General features: G+C 32.4%; 1 protein-coding gene across 6 annotated transcripts in view; it reads left to right on the top strand.

Annotated features, from left to right (window-relative positions):
- Positions 1-25,647, top strand: part of ZDHHC21 (zDHHC palmitoyltransferase 21) — an 80,506-nt gene extending 54,859 nt beyond the window's left edge. For 5 of the 6 annotated variants that reach the window (XM_082467975.1, XM_082467973.1, XM_082467974.1 and 2 more), the window contains 3 exons: positions 1,870-1,986; positions 14,304-14,347; positions 14,900-25,647. In XM_082467975.1, coding sequence (XP_082324101.1) covers positions 1,870-1,986; positions 14,304-14,347; positions 14,900-15,032 — 294 coding nt within the window. In that variant the 3' untranslated portion in view covers positions 15,033-25,647. Of the gene's footprint in view, positions 1-1,869; positions 1,987-10,956; positions 11,106-14,303; positions 14,348-14,899 lie in introns of all 6 variants that reach the window. The other variant, XR_014265398.1, reaches the window with a different exon arrangement.
- The last annotated feature ends 505 nt before the right edge of the window (positions 25,648-26,152 follow it).

Here is a 26,152-nt window from a genome sequence, read left to right as displayed (position 1 = left end):
GGTTCCTAATAAAAATATCAGCACAGTTTTATACATGTTAACTAGTTAAGAAATACGTAAATACTATAACAAACATTGCACTTTACGTTAGAAGAGACCTGAAATTTTCTTGTGGAAGTGGGCATCAGAAGGATTGCATTATGTGAGTTATTACAAAGTGATGGAAGGAGAGTCATATGAAATTGGAGGGAAAATTGTGATACCAGGTACGGATGAGTGTGGCTTATAACACACATGACAAATAGAGTTAGCCGGTAGATATTTGGGGGTGTGTGTTTTGTGTATTCCTGTATGGCTTGGTTTAGCTGGGTGAAGTTTTTACTGTTCATCTTGGGTTTCTTGCAGATAAAATCACACATAAACAAACACAAGAGTCTTGCTATGCTCAAATTGTTGCTTAATGTATCAGTCCTGTTGGAACATATTTGTGTTTTCATACAGCATAATAGCAGAGTTTACTGTACTGAATTTTTCATATCATTCATAGCCCCATCTTTTCCTCTTTACATGTTTGGTAAGGATTTTGCATTAGGCTCTTTTTAGTGAAATTTTGAAATAGTCAAAACTAATATGTAACTGTTACATAACACCTTAAGTGTCTTGGTGAATTTTAAGTTTTCCCTGGCTAATAAACTGAGTGGTTTGGGTGTGGACTCAGAGTTTTGCTTAAGTCAGGTGGATGACCACTGTGCCACACAGAAAAGCATCCGTTCTTTTGTTTCAAACAAGATCATTATGTTCGGTGACCCCCCTGTTTCTGGTATTGCTACCAGGGTACCTTTAAGCCTTAACCTGAATCAGTATTAAAAGAGCATGTGGGTGGTTATGTTTTGGGGTCTTTCCCATTCGTTTGTTGCTTTTTATCCACTGTGGCTATTTAATTCCAAAGCTTAGTAACTACAGGTTTCCAGAAGTCTTTGTTCTTTCACTCTCTCTCCCTCGACTGGAATGTTCTGGCCAGACAAGGGAGAGAGAGTGAAAGAACAGTGAGGGTAAATGAAATGGCTTCTCCTGGTTTTCCTGACCTCCTGCCACAGTTTCTTTGGATCACTTTCAAGACCCTCATTTTCATGCCCTGGGCTGGAAAATCAGTTTTCCCTCACAGCATTTCCATTTCTCTCTCCTGTCCAGGCATTCCTTTATGTTTCTACTGTCCTCTGTGCACACATGCCTGTTAAAGCATATATCACATTGTTTTGGAGTTTGCAGAGTTGGGCTCTCTCTCTGAATAAACTGCATACTTCTTGAGGGCACAGACCATATCTTTATCCTTTTTACATTTCTACTACATAGCTCAGTGCTTGGCAGTGGTAGTTGAGTGAGTGGATGGATGAATGAATGAGTTGGTCTTGAAGAGAGCTGTTCATGTGACCCTATTATTTGTGTTTCCCCCTCATTTTGACTAAAATACATAATCTCTAGGTATCTTGGCCACTTGAACTTTAATATTATGAATCAGACTTGTGCATTTAAGCTTTTTAGCAGTACCATAATAAAATTTCCTTTTGTTGAACCAGAGATTGTACACCATGTGTTTTGTTTTTGTTTTTTGATTTTTGGAGGGTTTTTTTGTTTTGTTTTTGCTCCAAATAGTAAATGAGCATGGCTAATTTGCAACTTTAGGGTTGAGGGGTTTTTTGGACAATAGAGTAGTAAAATCCCATTTTTCAGCTTGCTACTATGAATTAAAAACAATTATTTTTGAAATTTTCAAATATTTATATATTTATTAAGTGGAATAAACTAAAAAATGGGGAGAGTAGTTCTTTTAAGATAATAAGGGAAAATGTTATGGCTCAATTCTTGCTTATTATTGCAACTGTAAGTAATTTTTGAATTGTTTTTAAGATTTTCTTTTTCTTCTTATAGGACCTCTTTGTTGTTAGACATGAATTGGCCATAATGAGACTAGCTGCCTTTATGGGCGTTACAATGTTAGTTGGAATAACTGGACTCTTTTATACTCAGCTAATTGGCATCATCACAGTAAGTATGTTTTTAATGTAAAGTAATGTATTTGTGAACATATTCCCTAATTACGAACTTAATTCTAAAAAGTTACAGGAAGTTTAGAAATTAAAGAAGAAACTTATCCGTAGTCATTTATGTATTTCCATTTCCGTATGCCTGTGTAATTTTAAAGTAGTTATAATCAGTGTACAGAGTTTACATATAATTTTGTATCCTGCTTTTAAAAATTAGATTAAAGTATTTTTATATGGCTACAGACATCATGTTTATAGTTTTTAATAGTTGGATATACTGTGTAGTGAACATACCATATTTTAATTAATCATTTTTCTGTTGATCAGCATCTACTATGCAATCTTTTTTTTCTATATTACAAATAGCTCTTTGAACATCTCTTTTTCCTCTTTAAACTACTAACTTAAGGTAAATTCCAGAAAATGGAATGTTGCTGGTAGAAACATTTTATTAGTAATTAACGGGTTTTTATTTTTTTGCATGTATTTATTAGCCAAAGTGGATTTGTCACAACAGAAAAGATTTTAAAAATGAGAAAAATAACATTGGGTTAAGGATTTAAAAGTTTGGAAATACACTGCATTGCAGAAGATGCAGAGTAAATAGGCTTTTTGTATGTTGTTGGCGGGGGTATAAATTAGTATAAACTTTTTGAAGGGCAAATTGTCAATGTCTATCAAAATTTTAAATTCACAACCCTTTTGACCAACCTCTAAATACTGTTTTTTCACATGTGTGTAAATAAGTGTGTATATTTAAAAAGATCTTCATTGTTGTATTGATATATATACAGTGTATGAAAACTTAAGTGTTTACAAGACTATATTCAGTGAAAAAAAATGTAAGAAAATGCATCAAAACTTACTGTAAAGCAACAGTAATCAAGAAAGTGTTGTAGTGGCATAAGGATAGATGAAATAGAATTGAGAGTCCAGAAATATACACATATATCTATAGTCAATCAGGTTTTCAGCAAGAGTAGCAAGACTATTCAATAGGGGAAAGAAAAGTCTTTTCAACAATTACTGCTGGGACAGCTAGGTATCCACATGCAGAAGAATGAAGTTGGGCCCTTACCTCATACCATATATGTAAATTAACTCAAAATGGATCATAGACCTAAATATAAGATCTAAAATTATAAAACTCCTAGAAGAAAACATAGGATTAGGCAATAGTAAATCTTAGACTAGGAAATAATATCCTAGATATGAAACCAAAAGTGTAAATAAAGAAAGAAAAAAAAGATAATTTGGACTTACTCAAAACTGTAAACTTTTGCACTTCAAAGGATGCTATCAAGAAAGTGAAAGGACAGCTCACAGAATGGGAGACAATATTTGCTAATCGTGTATCTGATAAGGGGCTTGTATCTAGAATAGATAAAGAACTCTTAAACTCAGTAATAAGAAGGCAACCTAATTAAAGCATGGGGATAGGATCTGAATGGACATTTCTTCCAAGAAGATACAAATGGACAATAAATGCTACATGAAAAGATGCTCAACATCACTAGTCATCAGGGAAATGAAAATCAAAACCATAATTAGGTATCACTTCTCATGCACACTAAGAGGCTATAATAAAAAAAGATAATAAAGGTTGGTGAGGATGCAGAGGAAGCAGAACCCTCATGCACTACTAGTGGGAATGTAAAATGGTGCAGATACTTTACAAAATAGTCTGACCATTCTGTAAATAAACATGAGTTATGTTTTGATTCAGCAATTCCACGCCTAGGTATGTACCTAAGAGAAATGAAATGTATGTTCACATAAAAATTTGTACATGAATATTTATAGCAGCATTAGTCATAATAGACCAGAACTCTCAGCAATCCAGATATCTATCAGCTGGTGAATGGATATATACAAAATGTGGTATATATCCATAAAATGGAATATTATTTGGTCATAAAAAGAAGTGAAGTACTGATGCATGCAACACCATGGATGAACCTTGAGAGCGTTATGCTAAATGAAAGAAACCAGTCACAAAAGGTCACATATTTGTATGATTCCATTTATATGATATGTCCAGAATAGGCAAGTCTATAGAGACAAAGTAGATTAGTGGTTGTGTAGGGTTGGGGAGCTAGTGGGGGCTGGAGATAATGGCTAAAGGGTACAGGGTTTCTTTCATAGGGTGATGAACATGTTCTAAAATTGATTGTGGTGATGGTTGTATGACTCTGTGAACATGCTAAAAAACCATTGAATTGTATACTTTAAATGGGTGAATTTTATGGTATATGAATTATATGTCAATAAAGCTGTTATCAAAAAAAGAGTATTTCTAGCATAAATTAAATGTTAATTTTATTCATTTGTTCTCATTCATTCATTTATTTATTCATTTTGTATATGGTTTGTTGATGTCCTTTGCCTGTTTTCTATTCAGGTGTTCTTTTCTCTTATGGTTTAATAAGAAATGTTAATAAAAACATTAACTTTCAAAAAAAAGAAATAATGCGGAGGTAACTATTTCTCTATCCCTGTATCTATATGCAAAGACTATCTATGGAAAGACACACGAGATACTAGTAATGGTACTGGCCTCTGAAGAAAACTGGAAGAATGCAGTCAGAAATGGAAGGAAAACATATTTATTGTGTAACCATTGTTTTAATATTTTGCAAGGTACTCATAATAACCTTTTCCCTCTAGATTTTATAGGAAGAATTTTAAACACACAGGAAGTTTTAAAGAATTTTACAGTGACTCCTCAACCACAATTAACATTTTAGAGTATTTGCTTTATCTCACTCCAAATTGTCCATCAATCTGTTATATGTTGTAATATATATCAAAGTAATTTGCAGCATCAGATAGTTTACCACACAAATCATTAACTGGGGCTCAGTGCTTGTTTATGTTTTTTCCTTTGAGGCAAATTTTACATACAATGAAAGGCATAAATGCACACATGTACAACCCAAACCCCTTTCACAATAGAGAATATTACCATCACCCTAGAAAGTTCCCTCATGCCTCATATCAGTCAATCCATACTCTCTGCAGAGGCAGCAGTGATCTGTTGTTTTTTTTCCCATCCATCACAGATTAGTATTGGTTATAGAATTTCATATGCACCCATTAATATGTTTTCTTTCTTTCAATATAATGTTTTTTTGATTCATGCATGTTGTTGCAGGTATTGATAATTTCTTTTTATTGCTGAGTAGTATTCCATTGTATGACTATACCACAGTTTGTTTATCCATTCTATTAAAAGACAGCTGGTCTGGTTCCAGATTTTGGTAATTATGAATAAAAATGCTGTGAACATTCTTGTTCAAGTCTTTTTGTGGAAACATGTTTTCATTTTCTTGGGTGAATACCTAGGAGAAGAATTGCTGGTCACTTAAGACAGGTTTATCTTTTATTTCATAAGAAACTGCCAGGCCTTTTCCCCAAGGAACTGTATCATTTTGCACTCTCACCAACAATGTATGAGAATTCTGGTTGCTCCGCATCCTCATCAACATTTATTGTTGTCAGTCATTTTAATTGCAGCTGTTCTAGTAGGTTTTAATAGTACCTGGTTGTTTTAATTTGCATTTCCTTGATGACTAATGATATTGAACACTTCTTCATGTGCTTATTGGACATTCGTGGATTGTATAATGTCTGTTTGAATATGTTTTTATTATTATTCAGTGGCTTGAAATGTTTTCTAATATCTCTTGTGATTTATCTAATGATGACGATAAATAACATGATGTTAATCACATTCCTGTGGACGAGAATAGGTCTTCCCCTAACATCTTTTTTCTCTGCTTTTATACTCATTCATAATTACTTTATAGCCTATTCATAAGTCAAGTCTAAATTGCCAGGTTATGCTTGCATTTTTGAATTTCCGCTTTTGAATTTGCCCAAATCATTGGTATATATTTATATTTCCTGGAATGAAGTTTCTTTGGTTTCCCCCAATGTCTTATGATTAATGACTGGAAATGGACGTTTGAGAGTGTTGCTGTTAAGATTACAGGTTACTTCTGAGAGCCGTCAGAGGTCTATAGCTGAGGCTAGCAGTTTCCTTCTCACCTAAGCACAAAGTGGGGTTTGGCAGCAAAGGCTTCAAGATATTTTAAGAATTCCTATTCTCAAATTTTAGTATTCACTTCTGAGTTGGACATAAAGTTATTTATAGTATTTGCTGGTTTTTAAAGGGTATATAGTATCAGGTTCCTTTCTGACTATTCCGTACTACCAGTATGTTAATATTAATTTTCAAATTGCATGATTTTCTCTTTTGCTATAATATTGAACAACATTTCGCCATTTTAAGATAGGGAGATTGGTTCTGATGTTGTGATATTTCTAAAACTGAGTAGAAACCACATTTGTTAAATAATGCTCTCTCCCCAAGTCTCATCTCTTTCTGTATACATTTAGTACCCTCCCAGAACACTCTGTGCTAGACAGGTCTCATGTCTTTGGAAATTATACATTTGTGAAACATTTAAAAAGGAATGCAAGCATTAAGAGAGAGAATATATTCCATTTGTTAGTCCAACTTTTAGGCACTGTACTTCCTCTTGAATCTAAGTACTTAAAAAAATTACAGTAAATTTCAATTCCATTTACCTGGGCTTTCATAGTGAGCTTCAAGTACCACTCTTTTTGAATGAAAAAAACATTTTTTTAAAGGTTTCCAGAATTCACTCCTCCCCACATTGATTTAAGGTTCTTTAGGGCTTAATTATTTGAAGTTGTTATGCATTCAGTATTTAATTTTAAATCTAATGAATTATTAGTATTTAAAAATGGTATTTAATATTAAAAATTTAAAATATAGATTTTGCTTCCTTTCTTTATAAAATATGCTTGCTGTTTCACTTTATGAAAAAATTAATACTGCCTACAGGATATTTCACATCTGGACATGTTTTTGTCATAATCTGAATCCATGGATCTCTCTTTACAGTGTGAAAGAAGTGACAAATTTGTCAGCTAGCATAAGAAAGAAAAGGGGGAGAAAGAATCACAGTAAATTTAATTACTTCATTGATGTCTTCCTCCTTCCCCTACTCCTGCACCCCAAAGACCAAGAGGCATTTTGGGAAAACACTGGTGGGAGTATCATTTCATTATAGAAACTATGTAATTAAATAGCTTGAATATAGGCCTGTTAGACAACAAACAAGCAAAACAAGTGCTATCTCTATTTAGGTTTAGGTTGAGGTTTTGAGGAAGCAGTGTATTAATTTTCAGTAATTTTTCCCCATTATTTGTTCTTACTTGGAAAAATCATTTCTCTCCTGTATAAGAGGAAAAATCCCATCTTATTGATAGTAGAAGGTAACAGGATAATCATAGTAATGATAATCTGATGTCATTTTAGACCTAGTAAGAGCAGATTATCTGTGACCCAGATAAAATAATTAGAAATTACTTAAATTTAAAAACAGTGGATTTCTAATCCCATTTCCAAGGTTAAAAGATCTCAACACAACCCGATGTTTCTATGGAACAGACTAATCTTAAACCCAATTTTAAAGGATTACCTTCGATTATTTTTAGATTTAATTTTAAACAAGATTTAACTATATATGCTTGTTCCTTTTTACTAAAATTAATATTGAAGTTAAAGTGTTTTCAAAGTCTGCTTTGAAGCATTCTTTGTTTAGTTAGGGAACAGATTATTCTAATTATTCCTTACTTAGACCGTTTAGCCTTTTTGTTTGTTTGTTTCTGAGTGAAATAGATAGTGATGTTGTCATTATTGTAATTGATGTCAGAATTTCTTATTGAGCAGTAGTTCACACACAGCCAAGAATAATGTCCATTCTGATGAGCACCAGCACTAAGAGTGCTGGGTGACTGTATTAGTCATGTTTTGAGTTGCTGGGCTTGGAGAGAGTTAATCAAGAAGCTCTGTAACAGCTGGTACAGCGCCTTCTGGTGAGGGTCTGACAGTGAGCTATTGTATACCATGACACTGCTCTGACAGTTTATCTAAATTTTGTATACAAGCATTTTTGTTTTCAGGGCACCGTGGAGTTTGTGTAAAAGCTTAAGCTTTTGATGGCGTCTCTGGAGCTTAGTGCTTTTCTCAGTTGTGGTGAGATTGAGGGTGGGGTGGGGAAGATACATTTAGTTGCAATTTTGTAAAAGGCTTTAAATTGTCAAAGAAAAAATTGAGCTTTTTATATTTGGTCTCACAGGTAACTATTGTTGGACGCTACTTGAATTACTAAAGATAGCTTAAAGCAAAGCTTTTCAAAATAAAGGGAGAAAATGTTTTCCCCCCTAAATACTGGCTCATGATTACCTAAATAAATATAGACAGAATCACAGATGCAGGAGTGACTTAATTTTAACTTGATTATGTTATACAATGAAAAGTATCTTGTGTTCAAAATATTAAATTAGTTTAAATGGGATTATCTATTAAATAGCATTCTTATTAATCAGATGATTAGTGGACTTACCTGCCTTTTAACATGTACCCAGAAATGTAGTCCTGAGATTATTAATCCTTATAATGAAATTTTGCTCAGTATCCCCCGAATCAGTGTGGTGAATTAACAGCATTCTGTATAGTCTCTGTACAAATTATGTTTGGTTTACTCAACTGCAAATCAGCATTGCAAATATGGAAATCGTTGCTAATTATGCTGAACCCAGCTCACTTACATTTCTGTAAAGGGAGCTCTGTACAGCATTTTGTTTTCCTTTCTGAATTATGTTTTCATTTAATAAAAACAAAGTATATTTTTAATACAGTATTTCTAATTATAATATTACGGGAAGTATCTTCTCTGTAGCTTTTTTAAAACCTAGAAAAATCATTAAAATTTTAAATTGTTACTTCTTATATGATTTTAATGTCATATTCTAATATTGGCTATAATATTTCTTTGAATTTTGGATACAGTAGAGAACTTTATAGAAACTAGGTTCCCCCACCCAAGGAATTAGTTTAAATACATACTGTGTTACATTGCATAGTAATAGAAAAGCTTTCTTTCTAAAAATTCCTGCTAGCATCGGAATTATTATGTGTGGAATTGGAATGCTCTTTAGCATAAACGTGTTCCTATGTGAAAATGTATTTATATTGCATCCTCTCTCTTTACTCAATGTAATAAACTTCTTGAAAGTAATTTAAAACAACTTAAATCTATTTCTATAGATTTTTTTCAATAGGAATAGTGCATTTTAATTTTCTTAAAGTATGATGAATAGCTTGAGTGATTAAATAGATGCTTTTTTTTTTTTGGTAAGGAAACTAAACATTTATGAGTTGTACTTGCTGTTTTTCCCATTTTATTGTTCATGTTCTGAATCCACGTGAATTTTTAATCTGAATTTACAACTTTATAGGATTGGAGAAAACAGTGAATTTTATATTTATAGTTAACTTTTAGATCTTTTTTCACAGTGATTCATATGCTTCTCTCTGTCACAGTCTATCACTATATTAATTACTTCTCAAGTTCCAGCCAAAGGGGCATATTAGCCCATCTTACTTCTACTGATAACCAAAAATCTTATGAAAGTATAGTTTTGTACTAAAAATGTAAGAGTAGTTGACCTTGATTTGATTGTTGATTGCAAACGTAAGTTTTCAGCTGTTTCTAAATAGTGTATGGCTTATCTATATATGTTATTGTATATAATCCTCCTCTCTGACATCCTCGGTATATTCCTGTATAATTATTTCTTGTATGTTTAACTACTTTCACTAGACTGTAAGCTCCTTGTTGCTAAGGACTGTGTCATAATATGTACTTAGTAAATTTTTGATAGACAATAAATGAGTAAATGAATCATGGTTTATGTACGTAGTACTTATTTTTTCAACTAGATTATAAGCCCCTTTTGGACATTGGATTTTATCTGTGTAGTCTCCTACAGTCCATGTCATTTTATCTTTGATTATAAAAACCACTTTTTTGTTTAAACATAAATTTTTCTAGTTACATTCTAATGTAATTAAGATATCTCCAAGCCCTACAATAAAAGCTTAGGCCTGTCATTTATTGAGGAGTTATTAAGGGCTCTAACATATTAACTCATTTAATTTCTACAAAAACCTATGAGGTAAATAGTAGTATTTGAAAATTGAGATACAGAATTTTAGTAACTTTCTTAAGGTTTTATACAGCCAGAAAATGGCTTGATGAAGAGGAGTATGGGAATTATGTTGGAAAGAAATGTTTTAAGTGGCTATAAAAGTAACATCTACTGCCTTCTCAGTTTGGTTTCATGATTGATTAAATGTCTATGTTAACTTAAGATCTCTAATAAAAGATGTAGCTGGTCCTTTGTTGGAGATGGATGCTTATGAACCATTTATTTTAAGTGAGTAATATAGTAGTGAGTTCTGGCTTCAAAGGAGGAGAGAGAGCTAAGGTTAACAGAAAGTTTTCTCTCTTTGGATCGAAAAAAATTAAAGATAAGGAATCATGTTATTTCTGTCCGTGTTCAGTTAGTTTAGTGCTGCAAACATATATTGAGTACCCACTTTGAATAATTTGTGCTCTTCCGTGCTATGAAAGATACAAAGTTAAATGAGTTGCTCTCTGTATGTTGAGCAGAAATGCTAGGAAGTCAAGCAAAAGTCTGTTTTAGAATTAGCAGAAATCAGTAGTAGACAAAACAGGTATATAATCTCTAGTTATGATCAACTTTCCTTAATAGTGTTTTTTACTCCAGGTTAAATCAGCAGAGTCATTGAATCAGGTATGTGCAGTAGAGTTAAAAGCATCAACAAGACCTATGATAAGACTAAAGAGTGCAGGCGATCCTTGAGGTTAGATTGAACTGTCTTCAAGGAGACTTTCTGATAGAATGTTCTTACTTTCCTCAGATCTTCAGTTTGACAGATCTGGGACCTCCATTTTGAAAATGTTTCCAGGGTTAATCAGGCCCAGAAGCAGTGAGTCTACTTCTAGACTCAAAAGTGATAGTCATATAAACCAGGTTGACTATTTATTCCCTTATGTATGATTGTCAGGTACCAAAGGACTCTGCAGTACATTCTTTCTCCTGTACAACAACATATATGGCAAAGTGTTGCTTTGTGAGAATGAACTCAAAGCAGAATGAGTTAGTTGGATGGATTGTATCATCAAGCTGTCTATTCCAAGAGGACTAGATTCTCAGGTCTGTTAACCAGGAAACGTCTGGTGATAAATTCTTGCTCTTTGCCTCTCACCTCCCCCCACCTCAATTTTTCCAATAGGCAATAAATACCTCCCTCTCCCTTCCTATTAGAAACTTTTTTTTCCATTCCAGTTATAATCTTATTAGTTGAGATACAGTTTTCTTTTAAGTCAAACATATTTCCTTAGACTGAACCTGAGAGATCATTTCTTAGAGTAAGATGAGCCATCAGGAGACGATAAAGTATAGTTGGTAAAATACTTGAGCCCTATATTTCTGTAAGTCTTTCTTGTTTCTAGTTTATTCTTTTTTTTAGAAGATAAATTTCCGGTTTTTAAAATAGGAAAGCATTCTCATTTATCTCAGTTATTTCTTCTGCAGACTGGCAGAAGTCTTGGATATTTTGATCATTAGACCATAATCAAGACATAAATATTTCTTTGGGAATAAGGTATTTTGATTGTAGATAACACTATAAAAATGTGTTTCTTATCATTCCTTGAAGAGTGAGTTTTTCTAGATAGCTGTTTTACATATAACTAAGAATTTATAAAATATACTCCGTGAAGATAGCAATTACCTTTTTGGTCATTTTTGTGATAGTCACTAAAGGTATTGAGTCTTTTATGTTGAATGGAATTAGCTGCACTAAAATCTATTTTAAATATTTTTAGTTTTTTTTTAATGTCTGATATATTCCACAATTCCCTGCTTAATAAAACATAACAAAAAGTTTATTAAACCTAGTTCGGCACTTGGAAATAACTTATGGTTGTCAATATTCCTGCCAGTAGTAACCTCTGTTCTCTTCTAGTTTGCTGTTTCTATTGTGCATATAAATACTATAGCATGATAACTTGTGTTGCCCTGAGTATGCTGTATAAATGCCAGTGCAAAAACTTTGTGACATGTTTGGCTGTTCTTTTTTCTTATAATAGTACTCTGGATAGCTGAGAGATAAGCATTTGCCATTTCTAGCGGGAAAAAATAGTCTTTTTTGGCTAGCCTCACAAATCCTGTTCATAAAGTCATGGTAAACATCACATCCTTTGATTGAATGACAATCTGTTTATGATGACTTGAAAGGTAGTGTTCCTCGTATTTCTTGAACCAGATTCTAGAAGGATGTCAAAAGCACTTGAAAATAAGAGCTTTTCCCATATGAAGTCTAAATTCAAAGTCCTTAAAATTGATTATTTTATTGTCACAAATGCATTCCTCAAAGTTATAATCGAGTTGTAAGTTTCTGCACAGTAAAAATATCCTGTAACATTAGCTAGTTCTAGTAGTCTAACCTTGTAATTGCCTTCCTTATCCTGAAATAGTGTCCACTTTTAAGTGTTATCTACACCTGCAATTTGGGGCCATGTATATACCTTTCCTGATAACACTTTTAAATTTCTTTCCTGTCTTTTCCTTTGTATTTTTGCGCAAGCTATCTTAATTGTTTTGGAATAACCTGTCACCATCAGTTCTAAGAAACCATTTAAATTACTTCCTTCACTTTTTTTTTCTGATATGGAACCAGAACCCCAGCTTTCCTCTAAGTCTTTAATAAATTTTTTTATGTATTTGCAGACTGTGTTTTCACAAAGTAAAACATTATTTTAAGGAAATTATGCAACAGAACCGGGAAAGGTTAATTATAAATAGAATTGTCATTGGAAACCATGAATTTCAGAAAATGCTAGGAAATTAGTGAATATAGAGTGACTAATCTATAGCCTCCTCACAGATTCCTGGGAAATCTGGAAATGAAACTCTGTTATTAGTTACTAGTCACCTAAAAAATGATAGATTTGTTTTCCTGTATGTGGGCCAACTGTAGTTAGACAACTGTTCATACATAAGAATTTAATGTTCTGAGCCACTCGTGTAACTTCTTTAAAGAGTTTTTTGAAGTAAAGGTGCTTTTCAGTAGTATTATTGGAAGAGAGTTCTATAGCTAAAGAAGTTCTTACAATTGGAGTTGCAGCCACAAATATTTGCATGAATAGTACTGCTTAATAACTGCCGTCCACCTGCTATATCTGAGGAAGCTAATAAAGGAAAGGATAAAAGGAGGAAGACTTTTTTGTATATTTAAAAGAATATATTTTCTTTTGTACTACTTAAAAGTATATTTAAAATGTAAATATGTATCTAAAATAAGATTATATAATTTGTGTTTTGATTATTTGGATATTCCTTATCATCACTGTTTCTCAGTCTAATGATAGGTCTTCCATTAACATGAATTAGACCAGCATGCCTAGAAGCTTTCTTCTCTTTATTGAGTTGTTTTTCTTATATATTTGTGTTAACAGCTTTATAGAAAACACATAATGAGAAATTGCATTATTATGAAGGGACTGGTTTTTCTCTTGAAAAAAAAAGAAAACAGTTTTTTTACCAAAGAACACTAATCAGTTAGCTTTCCTTTTCAGAGTAATAAATGTTGTACTACGGCAAATGCATACATTGCCTTGTTGAATTTGGCTTTGTTTACAGAAATCCATAGCCAGTAGCGCTCTTTGGCTCTTGACAGTTTTCTGTTCAATAGTGTCTTTCATTTATCATTTTGGTATTTATTTTTTAATGCATATTTAATGACAGTTGAATTAAATATAGACTTTTAAAAGAATTATCAAGAAGGCAAGTGTAATAAAAGGTTATTTTTTAATGAAGTGAGACTCCTACAATTTGGGGGGGTTGTAATTGAATAAATTGGTTTTTTTTAGCACAACGTAATGTTGATTCTGTTTTTCCAAGGGAATTTCAGCAATGTACATAGATAATTTAAAATTCTTTTTTTTTTAACATCTTTATTGAAGTATAATTGCTTTACAATGGTATGTTAGTTTCTGCTTTATAACAAAGTGAATCAGCTGTATGTATACATATATCCCCATATCCCCTCCCTCTTGCGTCTCCCTCCCACCCTCCCTATCCCACCCCTCTAGGTGGTCACAAAGCACCGAGCTGATCTCCCTGTGCTATGCGACTGCTTCCCACTAGCTATCTATTTTACATTTGGTAGTGTATATCTGTCCTTATATACACTACCACTCTCTCACTTTGTCCCAGCTTACTACCCATATATAAACTGTTTATATCTTTAGAATATTCTCAGAATATGATTAAAAACATCATGAAATAGATATAGAATCAAGCCTTGATAACTGTTATATCTGAGTATTTTTTTTTGATTTTTAATAGGATACAACATCTATTGAAAAGATGTCAAACTGTTGTGAAGAAATGTAAGTATAAAAGTGAAGTCTGTAGTGTTCTTATTTAAAAATGCAAACAACTGGTTACATTTGAAAAATGTGTGCATGTAATGGAAAGATAATATAATGATGGCTTTTTCTTGGTGCCTTTTCTAAGACCTGAGCTAGCAAGCATAACCCAGTCTTACAGTAGGGATAGGGGTCTTCTAGCCGTGATAGTTTTCAAACAAAATAAGTACTGATCATTCTTGTTCCTTGTCCTACTAAAGTAAGTTAAATTATTTGTCCTGAAAATACATCAAAAGAGATTTGCTACTGTGTTGTTGACACACATTCTGTTAATCCTGAGATACTCCTCTGCTTCAAAAGTTGCCCTACGTTGATTGACGACACAGATACAATATCTGCTATCCAGAGTTAAAACTCAGCTGCATGCCATAATGAAAGAAAAGCTGTATTTGTGATGCTGGGACACAATTCATCAGAGTCCAGTAATGGATCCCCAGCCAACCTGTATTGTTTTAGCTGACTGAAGTGCACCATGGGAGTGCTGTCTTTCACTAATAATGCTGTCTTCTGTAGATCGAGGCCCCGAAAGCCATGGCAGCAGACCTTCTCAGAAGTTTTTGGCACTCGTTGGAAGATCCTGTGGTTTATTCCTTTCAGGCAGAGGCAACCACTGCGAGTTCCCTACCACTTTGCCAATCACGTCTAAACAGATGGATGGTGGGCACAGATGGGTCCTCCATGCTGGAAATGCGTTACAGGTTTTCTGATAATAGAACTATGACAGTCTTCAAGTCAATTAAAATCCACCCACCAATCTTAGGCATCATAATGTGCCCCAGGCTTTATTTTAATAGTGATCTTGATCCTGTTGTGGGACTAATACATGATCTATATTTAAGTTTTAAAGCATGTTTACTTTCAAATTAGCTTTCCACAGGGATTTCTTTAAATGCTTTTGTTATTAAACTCAAAAGGCAATGATTGGGATGAAATAATTGTACATAATTTCTTTTAGTACTGACAGTGCTACAGATTTTACTTTATGGGAAATTTCAGATGTTTATCTAAATTTTTCACCCTTAAGCAGTACTAACCAAATCTGAATTTCATTCTTTAGGTTTTATAAAAGTTGATACACCTTATATGTAAATTTTCTTTTTCAAATACAATTTTATGTTATACTTCCTTTTATATGTGCTGCAAGATTTTTTAAAATGCAGCATATAGGATTGAACAACAACAAAAAAACAAAAACAGCAACAAAAAGGACAGTGTTTTCTTAGAAGTAGCTTTCTAATGTTTTTCTTCTCTTCATCAAAAACAAAATTAAAACACCACTAAAGTAAAACACCAACTACCTACCTTATTTTAAAGGAAAGATTAATTTTTTTTCACATTAACTTTCCCATTTCTTTCCCCTGTACTGTTGTAATTATTGGTTTTTGTTAAAATATTTGCTCCAAGGGGAAATTTTTGACCAAACAGGCATGTGTTCCTGTTTTACCCTAAGATTTTTATTAGCAAAAAGGGTAAAGAATTTGCAATAATTCCACTGATACCTTTTCTAGTGTAGTTATGTTAGAATGCATATGTTTTTAAAATGCTAGTATAACTAGATAATATATAATGTATAGTATAAAGAAGAATATTGTGCTTTTAAAAAAAAATATGTATACTTTTTACTTTTGTTTACCTACTAATAGATCTAAAATTACACCTTGAAGGTTTTTATATAATAGATATTGGCCAACTAATATTGAAGTTTTATTTATAGGAAGTTACTAGTAAAAGTAAGTAACTTTTGTGTACCTGTAATCACCCAGATTGAAATTAAATTTTAATTGACCAACTATAATCTGGATTGAGAGACCTTTTGTTAGTAGCCAATGTTAGGAAATGACCTTAAAATGAGAAAATATAATAATCTATATTCATTATTAGCCTTATACAAATTTAAATTGCTAATTGTGATGGTCTCTTGGAAAGCATAGAATATTTGTGTGAGAAAAAATTTAGCATGGTTTGAAAAAAATTCAGTTAAAAATTTTTTTCCATTAGAATACTGCAAAATCCATATATCTTTAAAAATTAATTATGTACTCAGCCTTTCCCTTGAAGAGAGGATTGAAGGGGTATCTAGTGTTCTTGGAGCATATCAATATTTTCTTTTTGGTTAGTTTTGGTAGTAAGGAGTCATACCTGAGAAATCATGAAACAGAAGTTTACCATTGTCAGCTAGTTAACTATACTGTGGTTATTTTTTAGAAATTATAAATATTTCCTAAAATAATAGAATAAGGTCTACTCAGAGATACAAGTACCATGTCTTTCATGTTCTGATTACAATGCTTTATTGTTTAAAAACTTAGTGGCAGATGGAAATATTTATTGGTGCTGATAAGATTCATAGTAAGTTTAATATAAGAAGTATATTTATAGAGCTTAATGAACCACAAAATTAGTACATATATTCATTCCAGGCAGATGGGTTGGGTTTTGACCAAATTTGGCCTGGTGACTGAACTGTTATAAGGAGTAATGTATAGATAATGTAGATAGATGTCAGTCAGATGCCTTATGCTGTATACATTCCTTTCAAATAAGGACATTGAGAAAACAGCAAAGCCAAGTGAAGACCCCCTAAAGAGCTTTATGTACGTATTTATACTTCATATGGTAGCAGTAGCTACCTTGAAAGGTACCAGGGAGGTACTCAGTGCCAACCTCTGCCTCAGTAATGAGAATCAAGAGGTGGTCTCTTTCCCACTCTAACGGTTTCTGGTTTTGGTTTTCTTAGGTTTCCCAGTTCTAGGGCACCTCTTCCCACCTTTCTCTTTACCTTCCCTGATCCTGATCCCTCTGTACCTGATTTATCTAAATTACTGGAATACAAACTAATGCACTAGGCAAGGTATATATTTATTTTTGTTTGAATGGCAGAAATGCTACATATCAATATATTTATGTAGGAATCTATATAAAGTATATCTATTTATACTTACGCTGTAACTTTCAGTATTTCAAAGTTAGCACACCTAACTGGGTTTTATGATTCTTGTTAGACAACTTGAGAGAGAACACCTGGCACTTTCCTAGGGAGTCCATAAACTCTAGTGTGCTCTCTGCGCCCTCTTTTGGCTAATTGATGTAATTATACTGGCTCTAGAGATTTATTGCCCAAGTGAAATGTGTACCCAAATTCTGAACATTTCAGAGGTACAAACTTAAGGGAAGTCTATGTACAAAAATGTAAGGTTTTATGAAAATGAATGTGTTCCTATTTATGATTCTGATGTCTGGTTCATACATATATGACTACTTTGCTTCATTTATGTATATTCATATTATATTTTTTACTATCAGACAAATTTATATCAGATCAGGATAAATAAATATAAACCATTTCATGAATTTTATTTTGAACCTTATTTTGGCAAATTAAGTCCTTAGAATTAAAAAGTCATTACCTTAAAATTACCAATTTATTACAAAACAGATTTATCATAGTTAAAATGGCAAGCCAGTGTCTAATGTGTTTTACTGAATATCTAAAAAAATACATTCAGTTTTTTAATCCCAGTTTTGGAATGATTTTTTAACTGATTCAATTGCATTAAAATAATAAGAGATTAATAATTCTTTCTATACTTCTCTTCATTCTTTTTAACTTTCCTACTGTGAGTTAGAGCTGTAGCTTTAGTAGCCAGTTTATTATATATTCTGGATAACCATGAAAATAACTAATGATGTTGAGCATTAGAAAATAATTATGAGCAGTGAGATTACTGATGTAATCTGTATATTGGATGAAGTATTTCCTTATAAACATTTCATTTCATTTTAAGCGAAATGTATTTTAAAGGATGTTTTACATTCAGCAAAGTCATTAATTGGACTTCTGGAAACGAAAGTAGTTGTTAAGTACTTGTTATAAGTTGCACCTCTTGAACAATTATGTTTGTTGCTGTTCTTTTCTGCAAACAAAAATGTTTATGGGCTCAAGATTGTAGGCAAAAAGTGACTGAGTTCAGAATTTTAAAAATATTAAGTCATTTAATGTTCCATTGTGAGAAAAATGCTATTCTGCTTCAGAGTTGTATTAAAAATATTTGTGGTTAACATAAGAGATAGGTATACTTAAAATATTAATATATTAATCTCTTTGAACAGAAGAAAGCATAGTTTACTTTTGAGTAATAGAAATAGAGAACATAAGCATAAAGTTCAGTGTAACAGCTAAGTTAAAACTTCTGTCAGAACATCAGTGAATGTTTGCTAATGCTTAGAGGTATTTTTCTCTAAGGATGGTGGCTAATTATAACTGTTCTTCATCAGGCTTTTTCAAGTCACTTTCCTACAAATAATTAGTTGAAGATGTGTCACCCAAAAGGGTGTATTAATGCTAATCATAAAGACTTGAGTTAGGACAACACCTCCACCCAGGAAGTATGAAGTAGTTTTGATTATAACCACATACCTTTCTATGTGTTAGATAATGGAGCAGTTTGAATGTTCTCACATATGTTGGTATAAAATCACAATGTATCCAGCTCTAGTTTACAATGGTATTAATATTAACAGAGCTGCTAGTCTTTCCCTGGACTTTAGTGTCTACTTCCCTTGTGCTTCATGTATGAATAGACTACTTAGCTCAAGTTTACTAAACTATTGCTGCTTCATTAAATAAGTTTTTGACATGACCTCTATATATGTAGATATATCTAGAATTTACTTGGTACAGTTTACACTTACAAACATTAAATAATTTATTAATAGATATAAGTATTAGATTTTTTACCCAATTCTACTACTGTTGCTTTCAAAAATATAAGTACTGGCAAATGTAGTTAGTAAGTCATGTACGTTTAGTATGTTCTACTTGCTAGTATTAGTAACCATATAATTAACAAATGAATGAGTGTATTATTTAATGTCCACATTTGTTACCTTCGATCCTAAGAATCCTCTGAATTTCTCTGTAAATCACAAATTTCATTATGCTCTGAATTTAGCCATTCTCAATTGAATTCTAGAATATTCTTCAGCAGAATGTGAGAAAGTAATAGAACCAACTTGCTTGAAGTATTTTGAACCAATGTTGTTCTTCTGTATATCAATCTGTATTTAGCATTTCAGCTGCATTTAAGATGATGATGGTTTAACTTCAGAAAGTGTTTTCTCTGATGTCTCCTTTCATTATCATTGTGCAATTTTTAACAACAAAATTTACTACATTTTTGTCTGTTCTTCAGATGTTGTAATACTGCCTGCTAGTGCTAATTTGAAACAGAAATAATAATGGTGTTTATCCTTATGTCATTGGTATTTTCGGTATTTTCCATTATCATTTTTTTTACTATTATTATTTCCTTTTTCCCTTGTCTACCATAGAGGACAGGTACAAATGAGTAGTGAGTAGCCAAAATTGGATAAAGAGAGTATTAAGATGGAGAGAAGGCTAGGCAGAGCATGTAAAATCAGCATCTCAGCAGCAGGGTTTACTGGATACAGAATCTGTGACGTCAGAGAATTCCTCTGCTACAATCATTTCAGCCTTATCTCTTGTTGACACTGTTTCACTGTAAGAGTTGTTGATGCATGTAAGCGTTTAGTTGGAGTTATTTTATCCAAGGAGTGTATATTGCTGATTCTTGTCAGCTAGTCAGATACCTTTAAGAAATTATTTTGAATTTTAAATATCGTAAGTGTACAGTGTACGCTAACATGAAGTGTCAAGAATTATGCGGAAGTACAGCTACTTAATGCCAAGCAGAAATGAATAGGTTGCCCAAGGTTTGATTGAAAAAGCTGGGACCTTTTTATAAGTCTCCTCTTGCAGAGAAAGGATATACTAAGTATTGTAGTAAAATCTGTCAACAGAGGGAAAATCAACAGTTTGTATATAAGGGGTAATTTTCACTTTAAAATTTGGACTATTTCAGTTTTTCATATCTTGAGGGTCTCCGTAGCTATTGGTATTGTGAATCCCTGTAACATGTAATATGGTGCTTGCCACAGTTGTTCAACACTCTGATCTTTTGGGTATTGATAGCTGTATATCTAAACAGAGATATGGACAAAACAGTAGCAACGAAAGGTGGTCTTTTTGTGGTTTTGCTTGTCTGTTGACTAAATACAGGGTTTACCTGCGTAGGCTGTCAACTAAAGGGAGAGCTAGTCTGCATATTGCACGCTCGGTGTTCTTGCCAGGGTGTGTCGGGTGACATTGGAACTACTGGTGCCTGAAGTTAGTGTTTCACAGCCTCAACAGCTAAGACATCCTGGTGCTACTCACTTTAGCATTGAGTGACATTTTTAATTCCCGTACCAAAGAGTTAATTTTCTTTTTGGTTCACTGAGTTTTCTTCTCACATCCTTGTGTTTATAAAGTAGAATTTAATGTTGCTAAGAACAGTTTTGATTAATAGATCTTAGTTTTTGCACACTGCTGCCTCAATTTAATTGGCTTTAAATGTCTCTCACTTGGTCTGTTTTTTTCTTTTTTTTTTTTTTTTTACTTAGAAAGTAAAGTTAAAAAAAAGAGACTTTTTTCTTTTTTGCTTAATATGGTCTTTAATTTTGTATTTTCATATAGATTGGCTACTTTAAAAAGTAGTTTAATAGGTCGAACTTAAAAAGATAATTGAAACACTTTACACAAGATTTTTTTGTTTTATTCTGCAGGAATAAATGAGAAATAATAACTCTTATTTCTACAGATGAACTCTGTAGCTTGTTGGGCCTTTTTAATAAATGCTAAAGCAAAATGCTAAAAGGAGAAGAAGTTAAGGGCCCATTCTGATTACAGATGAAGAATTCTGCATCTCTCTGTGTGTGTGTGTGCGTGTGTGTGTGTGTAATCCTTAGTGGTATTAAAGAATGATAATTGCCATTTGTCTGTTTTGCAAATAAAGATAAAATTAAATAACGTTTTAAAAATATACGCATATGTGATATATGTATGCACACACACACACGCACACACACACACTCTTGCCCAAGAGGAAATGCAAAACTTCGATTTAAAAGCAAAATGAAAATTGAACTTTACCAAAAAAAAAAAAAAAAAAAAGCCTGGATGTTGTTACTCACTTTACATAAGTTAGAGTTAAGAGTATTTTTAAAACTAATTCTGCTTGGTGATTCATTTTACAAAAAATGGGAGAGAACGTCCTTTAGAAGTAGTTGTCCAAATGTAACACTGCTATGTGTACTATCCTGGTTCCCTATTTTTTTCCACAGACTTCTAAAACACTCATTTAGTGTCCTTAAAAAAACCGTAGCTGAAATGATTAAAAATTTTGGTGAGAAGATAATTGTGTGTATGTATTCAAAAAGTAGACAATCACATTTGAGAATGTTTTGCATAGTTTTCAATCCACTAAAATCATTCTGTCTTTGAACGTAGATACAATATATGGTTTTGCAGTGAATTCTGAATGGAAAAAAATCAAGTCAAACTAGTGTGAGATGTGACTTAGGATCATTTGAATGATATGTAGAAATACAGATGTACATATTTTTAGGGGTAAAGACAAAATTTAAAAGCAAAATGGGAAGAGACAACATTGTCTCTCTCTGTCAACAATATATTTTCTAGATTTTGTTGCGACAATATCAGTTCTGAGTTACTCAGCTTGTTTATGTGTTACTTAAATTAATGTGGCTGAATGCAGTTATTTGTTCAAGTTATTGGGTAGTAGAAGATTCACAACTATCTGCTGTCCTCCAGAGATGAATATTAAAAAGAAATATCTACTTTAGCATAGGTAGAATAAAGCGACTAAATGATACAATAGGAAGAAGTTTCTCCACAATTGGAGATACTCAGACAAATAAGTCGCAGGTCTAAACTGGGGGAATAGAATAGGCTTTTGGGAGAACTGAGCTTAGATGATCTTGCTTGTAGGAGCTTTATGCCCCTGGAATTAGTCTTTTTAAAATGTGACTGGCAAGTTTAATGAATAGGCAAAATTTGTGATATTTCAAGGCTCCTAAAATTTTGTGTCAACCTCAAATGGTGTCTAATATTATATCCCTAAAATAAAAGACTTTTATTTTAATAGTGGTATGTTCCAAGTGCCATATGACGATCCTGTTTTTACATTTATCAGGCATTTTTTCATTCAGTGCATATGTTTAAATCTGAGTGCTGTTTTGCTACATGTCTGTTTTGCCTTGTCAGTTCCCCTAAGAGCATTTACAGAAAAATCTTCACTGACATTTCTTGTGCTAAAGGTAATAAGGAAAATGGTAGTTGAGGGATATGAGAATAGATTGAGAAGAGGGAGGAAAAATGACAAGTGGGAGCCATGTATCTGAGATATACTTGTTTAAATGAAAAGTCTACACTGGTTCTTAAAATGAAAAACAAACCATGTATCTACCTTAAGAACGGTGTTTTGTTTTTAATTTATTTTAACGATTTAGTTTTATTCATGTAATATTTCTGTTTTCTTTGCAGATTGTTTTTAATTTAAATTGTGGAGTTTTTACTTCTCTTGAAATGTATTATGTACTGTATTTTTAGAAATCTTATTTTTAAATAAATATTTTTTAAAAACATAGGACTGTTCTTCTCCCCCACCTCTGTATTTATTAAAATCAACCCAAATTCTAGATTTCAGCACTATCAGTGTGGCAGGCCACTTTGTTTAGTTTTATGCAATTTGGATAATTATTCATACTTAGTAGCCTTAGGATTTTGTTCTATTATAATCTCAAAATTGTTCATATATTCAAGAAAAGCTGGGTATACATAGTAGGGTTGAAATTGACAAATGCAGTATTTCTAGTTAGGCATATTTGTTTAGAGATGACCCAATTGGCTAGATTCAGTCACCCAGTTTATTTAACATTTATTGTGCCAGACAGTATTTTATGGAAATATTTTTTCTTTGTGGAATAATTTACATAAAATAAAATGCAGAGAGTATATATCTAGGCATTGTTTTAGATCTAGGGGTATTAAATTACCTAGAGCCTTTGCTGTTATGGAGTTATAGTCTAAGAGTATCTGGGTGGCTTTTTATTGACAAATTTCATAAGTCTCAACTAATTGCTTTACTTGTATATGCAAGAAGTGAGAACAGAGATGTTTATATTAGTGGGTATAAATTGGTCAAAAATATCTGAAAAGACAAATCAGTATGTCTTAGAAACAATGAAGGTGTAGAAACTGAGATTGAAAGATAGGGGCTTAAGTTTATTTTAAAAATCCCTTCTTAAATTTTTATTACCAGAAAAGTAATGTTGATAAATACTCTGAATTAACAGATAAGTTAAACGACTTGATAGAGTTTCAGATAAAACTATAAACTTTGCTGCATTGGTAAATGAAAGCAAATTGTTGCATGCTGACAAACCTTAAAGGATTATAAAACTTTATTCTTGTTCCTTTTTCAATTTCCTTCGCTCTGATTCAAAGCAGCATTTACAATAATTGTGCTTTCTCAGTGATGATAAATTATAATTCTCAAGCTTTTTGGTCTCAGAACTCCTTTGTATTCATAAAAATTATTACAGGCCCCAAGGAGTTTTTGCTTATATAAATAGTCTTTATCAATATTGACTATATTAGAAATTAAAACTGAGTATTTTAAATGCTTATTTATTAATTCATTTAAACATACCAATAATAAACCTATTGCATGTTAACATAAATAATGTATTTTTATTTAGAGATCTATGATTTTACATTTTTTTCAAAGTTCTAATATCTGCCTTTATAAAAGAAAGTTGGATCCTGATAACTGTTGTACACTCAATCCGTTGCATTGTTATTTTGGCTGAAGTATCTAGAAAAATCTGGTTTCGTGCAAATAATGAAATTGGAAAAAGGAAGAATATTTTAATAGTCTTTTCAAGTGCCTGTGGATATTCTTTGATAATATAAAAATCTCAACAATTTATGGTTTCTTAAAGTTTAGTTGCTTTGTAGAACCGGAAACAATACCAAGGAACTTTTCCTACTCTGTTACATTAAAAGCCATTGGTCTCTTTTTCACTTTGGAAAGTTCTCTTCACCCATACATGATTTTGTGACATCATTCATTAGTCATTTGGAAACTATTGGAGTAACACAGATCTTCCAAGTGTTACACATTTCATTCGATAAAAATAAGATAAAATTAGATTAATTTAAAAATTTAAAACTAATATTACCACTGATTTGGTCAGAAAAGTAAGTACTAGAAAACTGTTAAGCTCATAATGACACATTACATTTTGTAAAATCCTAATTTTCATGTAAAAGCTTGAGTTTTATTATTGGTAACCACAATGTTAGTGATTTTCCTTAAGGTGACAGGTTCACTTCACTCATTTTGAGAAAATGTTTGCCAGATACCCATGTCTGAAAAATGAAAGTTTGCCAGTTATTGTTTGAAGTAAAAAATGATGTTCCATGAAAAATGTGGCTAGTTCAGCTTGCAACTCAGTAGCACCAGTGCTTTTTTCCTCAGGAATGAACAGTCATACTTGGGAATGCAGGTAAAGGGCTTCATGTTTACTTCCCATGTTGTCAAACAGAATATTCAAAATGTACTCAAAGGACAAGATTTAATTAAAAAAAAATATTTTTACTGATTCATCAAGAGCATATTAAGTGAAGCTGGCTTGTCATTTTCTTTTTTAAGCTGAGGTTTGTTTGAATCTACTTAATTTGAGTCTGTTTAGGGAGGAAAGCAATGGGGGTTGGGGGGAGGTAGGACAGAACACTATGCATTTGAGACTCCAGTGCATTTACTCTATATTTGATAAGTGAAAAGGAGCATTAGCTGCTTAAAAAGAGAATTTGTATTTCTGTATGCCTGCTTTTGAAGTACTTAAAATGTAGCGTTCTTAAAGATTCACATCTATTCAGCCTTGTTATAAAGAGACAAAAACTAAAAATACATGATAGTATTATAATACTGCAAAATCATTTGAGAAGCTGCCAGATACTGTAAGTGAACAAATGCGTACAAATGCTGCTCTAGGCTGATCAATTATCCATATGAGCAGCAATTACATTAGTGTGCAAGGGCAATTGGAGGGAAAATTGGACCCTGTGGACATCCAGCTGAGCAAACAGGACTGAGGAAGGATAGAGGATGTGTGTTGCTTTGGGAAAAAAAAATCTAAGCTTACTTAAAAAAATATTTGTATCAGTCACAGCACATTCTTTACATGTCCTCTGGTTGCCTAGTATTTTTCAAATTAGCCCTTTTCTCCAAACAAAAACGTGCCTCTGTTTAAAGATCAAACACCCAAATAGCAATGTGTTTTGCATGTGAAAAAGCCAGAATAATTCAGGAAATAGAGAACTTGGAATATACAAATCCAAACATTCAGATGCTACTGTACATATATGCTTAAGTATGTTGTTAGTAGTAAATTGTGGAATGGTCTGGATGATATTTATCTTTCTTAATACTGAAATTTACTATTTTTATAACTAGAAGTGTTCCCTCACTCTAATGAGTGATGGTTCTTGGCATAAACTGAATGATTGAGGATCTAATACAATGTGGAGTTGTTATAGTTCCACCTTGAAGCTGTGGGTGAGTAATCTTGAATAAGGAATGACCATCAAGTTAATGAAATTTGTTCTATAAACTCTATAAGCTGTGTAGCTGTTGGAGCAAATACCCTCATTCTATTTAACAGGTTCATATTTTAATGGCAACTAAAAATAACCAATATCAAATTTTTGGGGTGGTCTACACATGTTATAACTTGATGTCTGATTTAGAGAGTTCTTGAGTGTTTGAAAGCATTTCACATGTTCTCAACATGGAAAAGTATTCACAATATAAAATACCAATCCATACAAAGTGCTCTAAT

The sequence above is a fragment of the Balaenoptera physalus genome, assembly GCF_965194825.1.
Source record: "Balaenoptera physalus genome assembly, chromosome: 7".
NCBI classification, from domain to species: Eukaryota; Metazoa; Chordata; class Mammalia; order Artiodactyla; family Balaenopteridae; genus Balaenoptera; species Balaenoptera physalus.
This window is presented reverse-complemented; position numbering and strand designations above follow the sequence as displayed.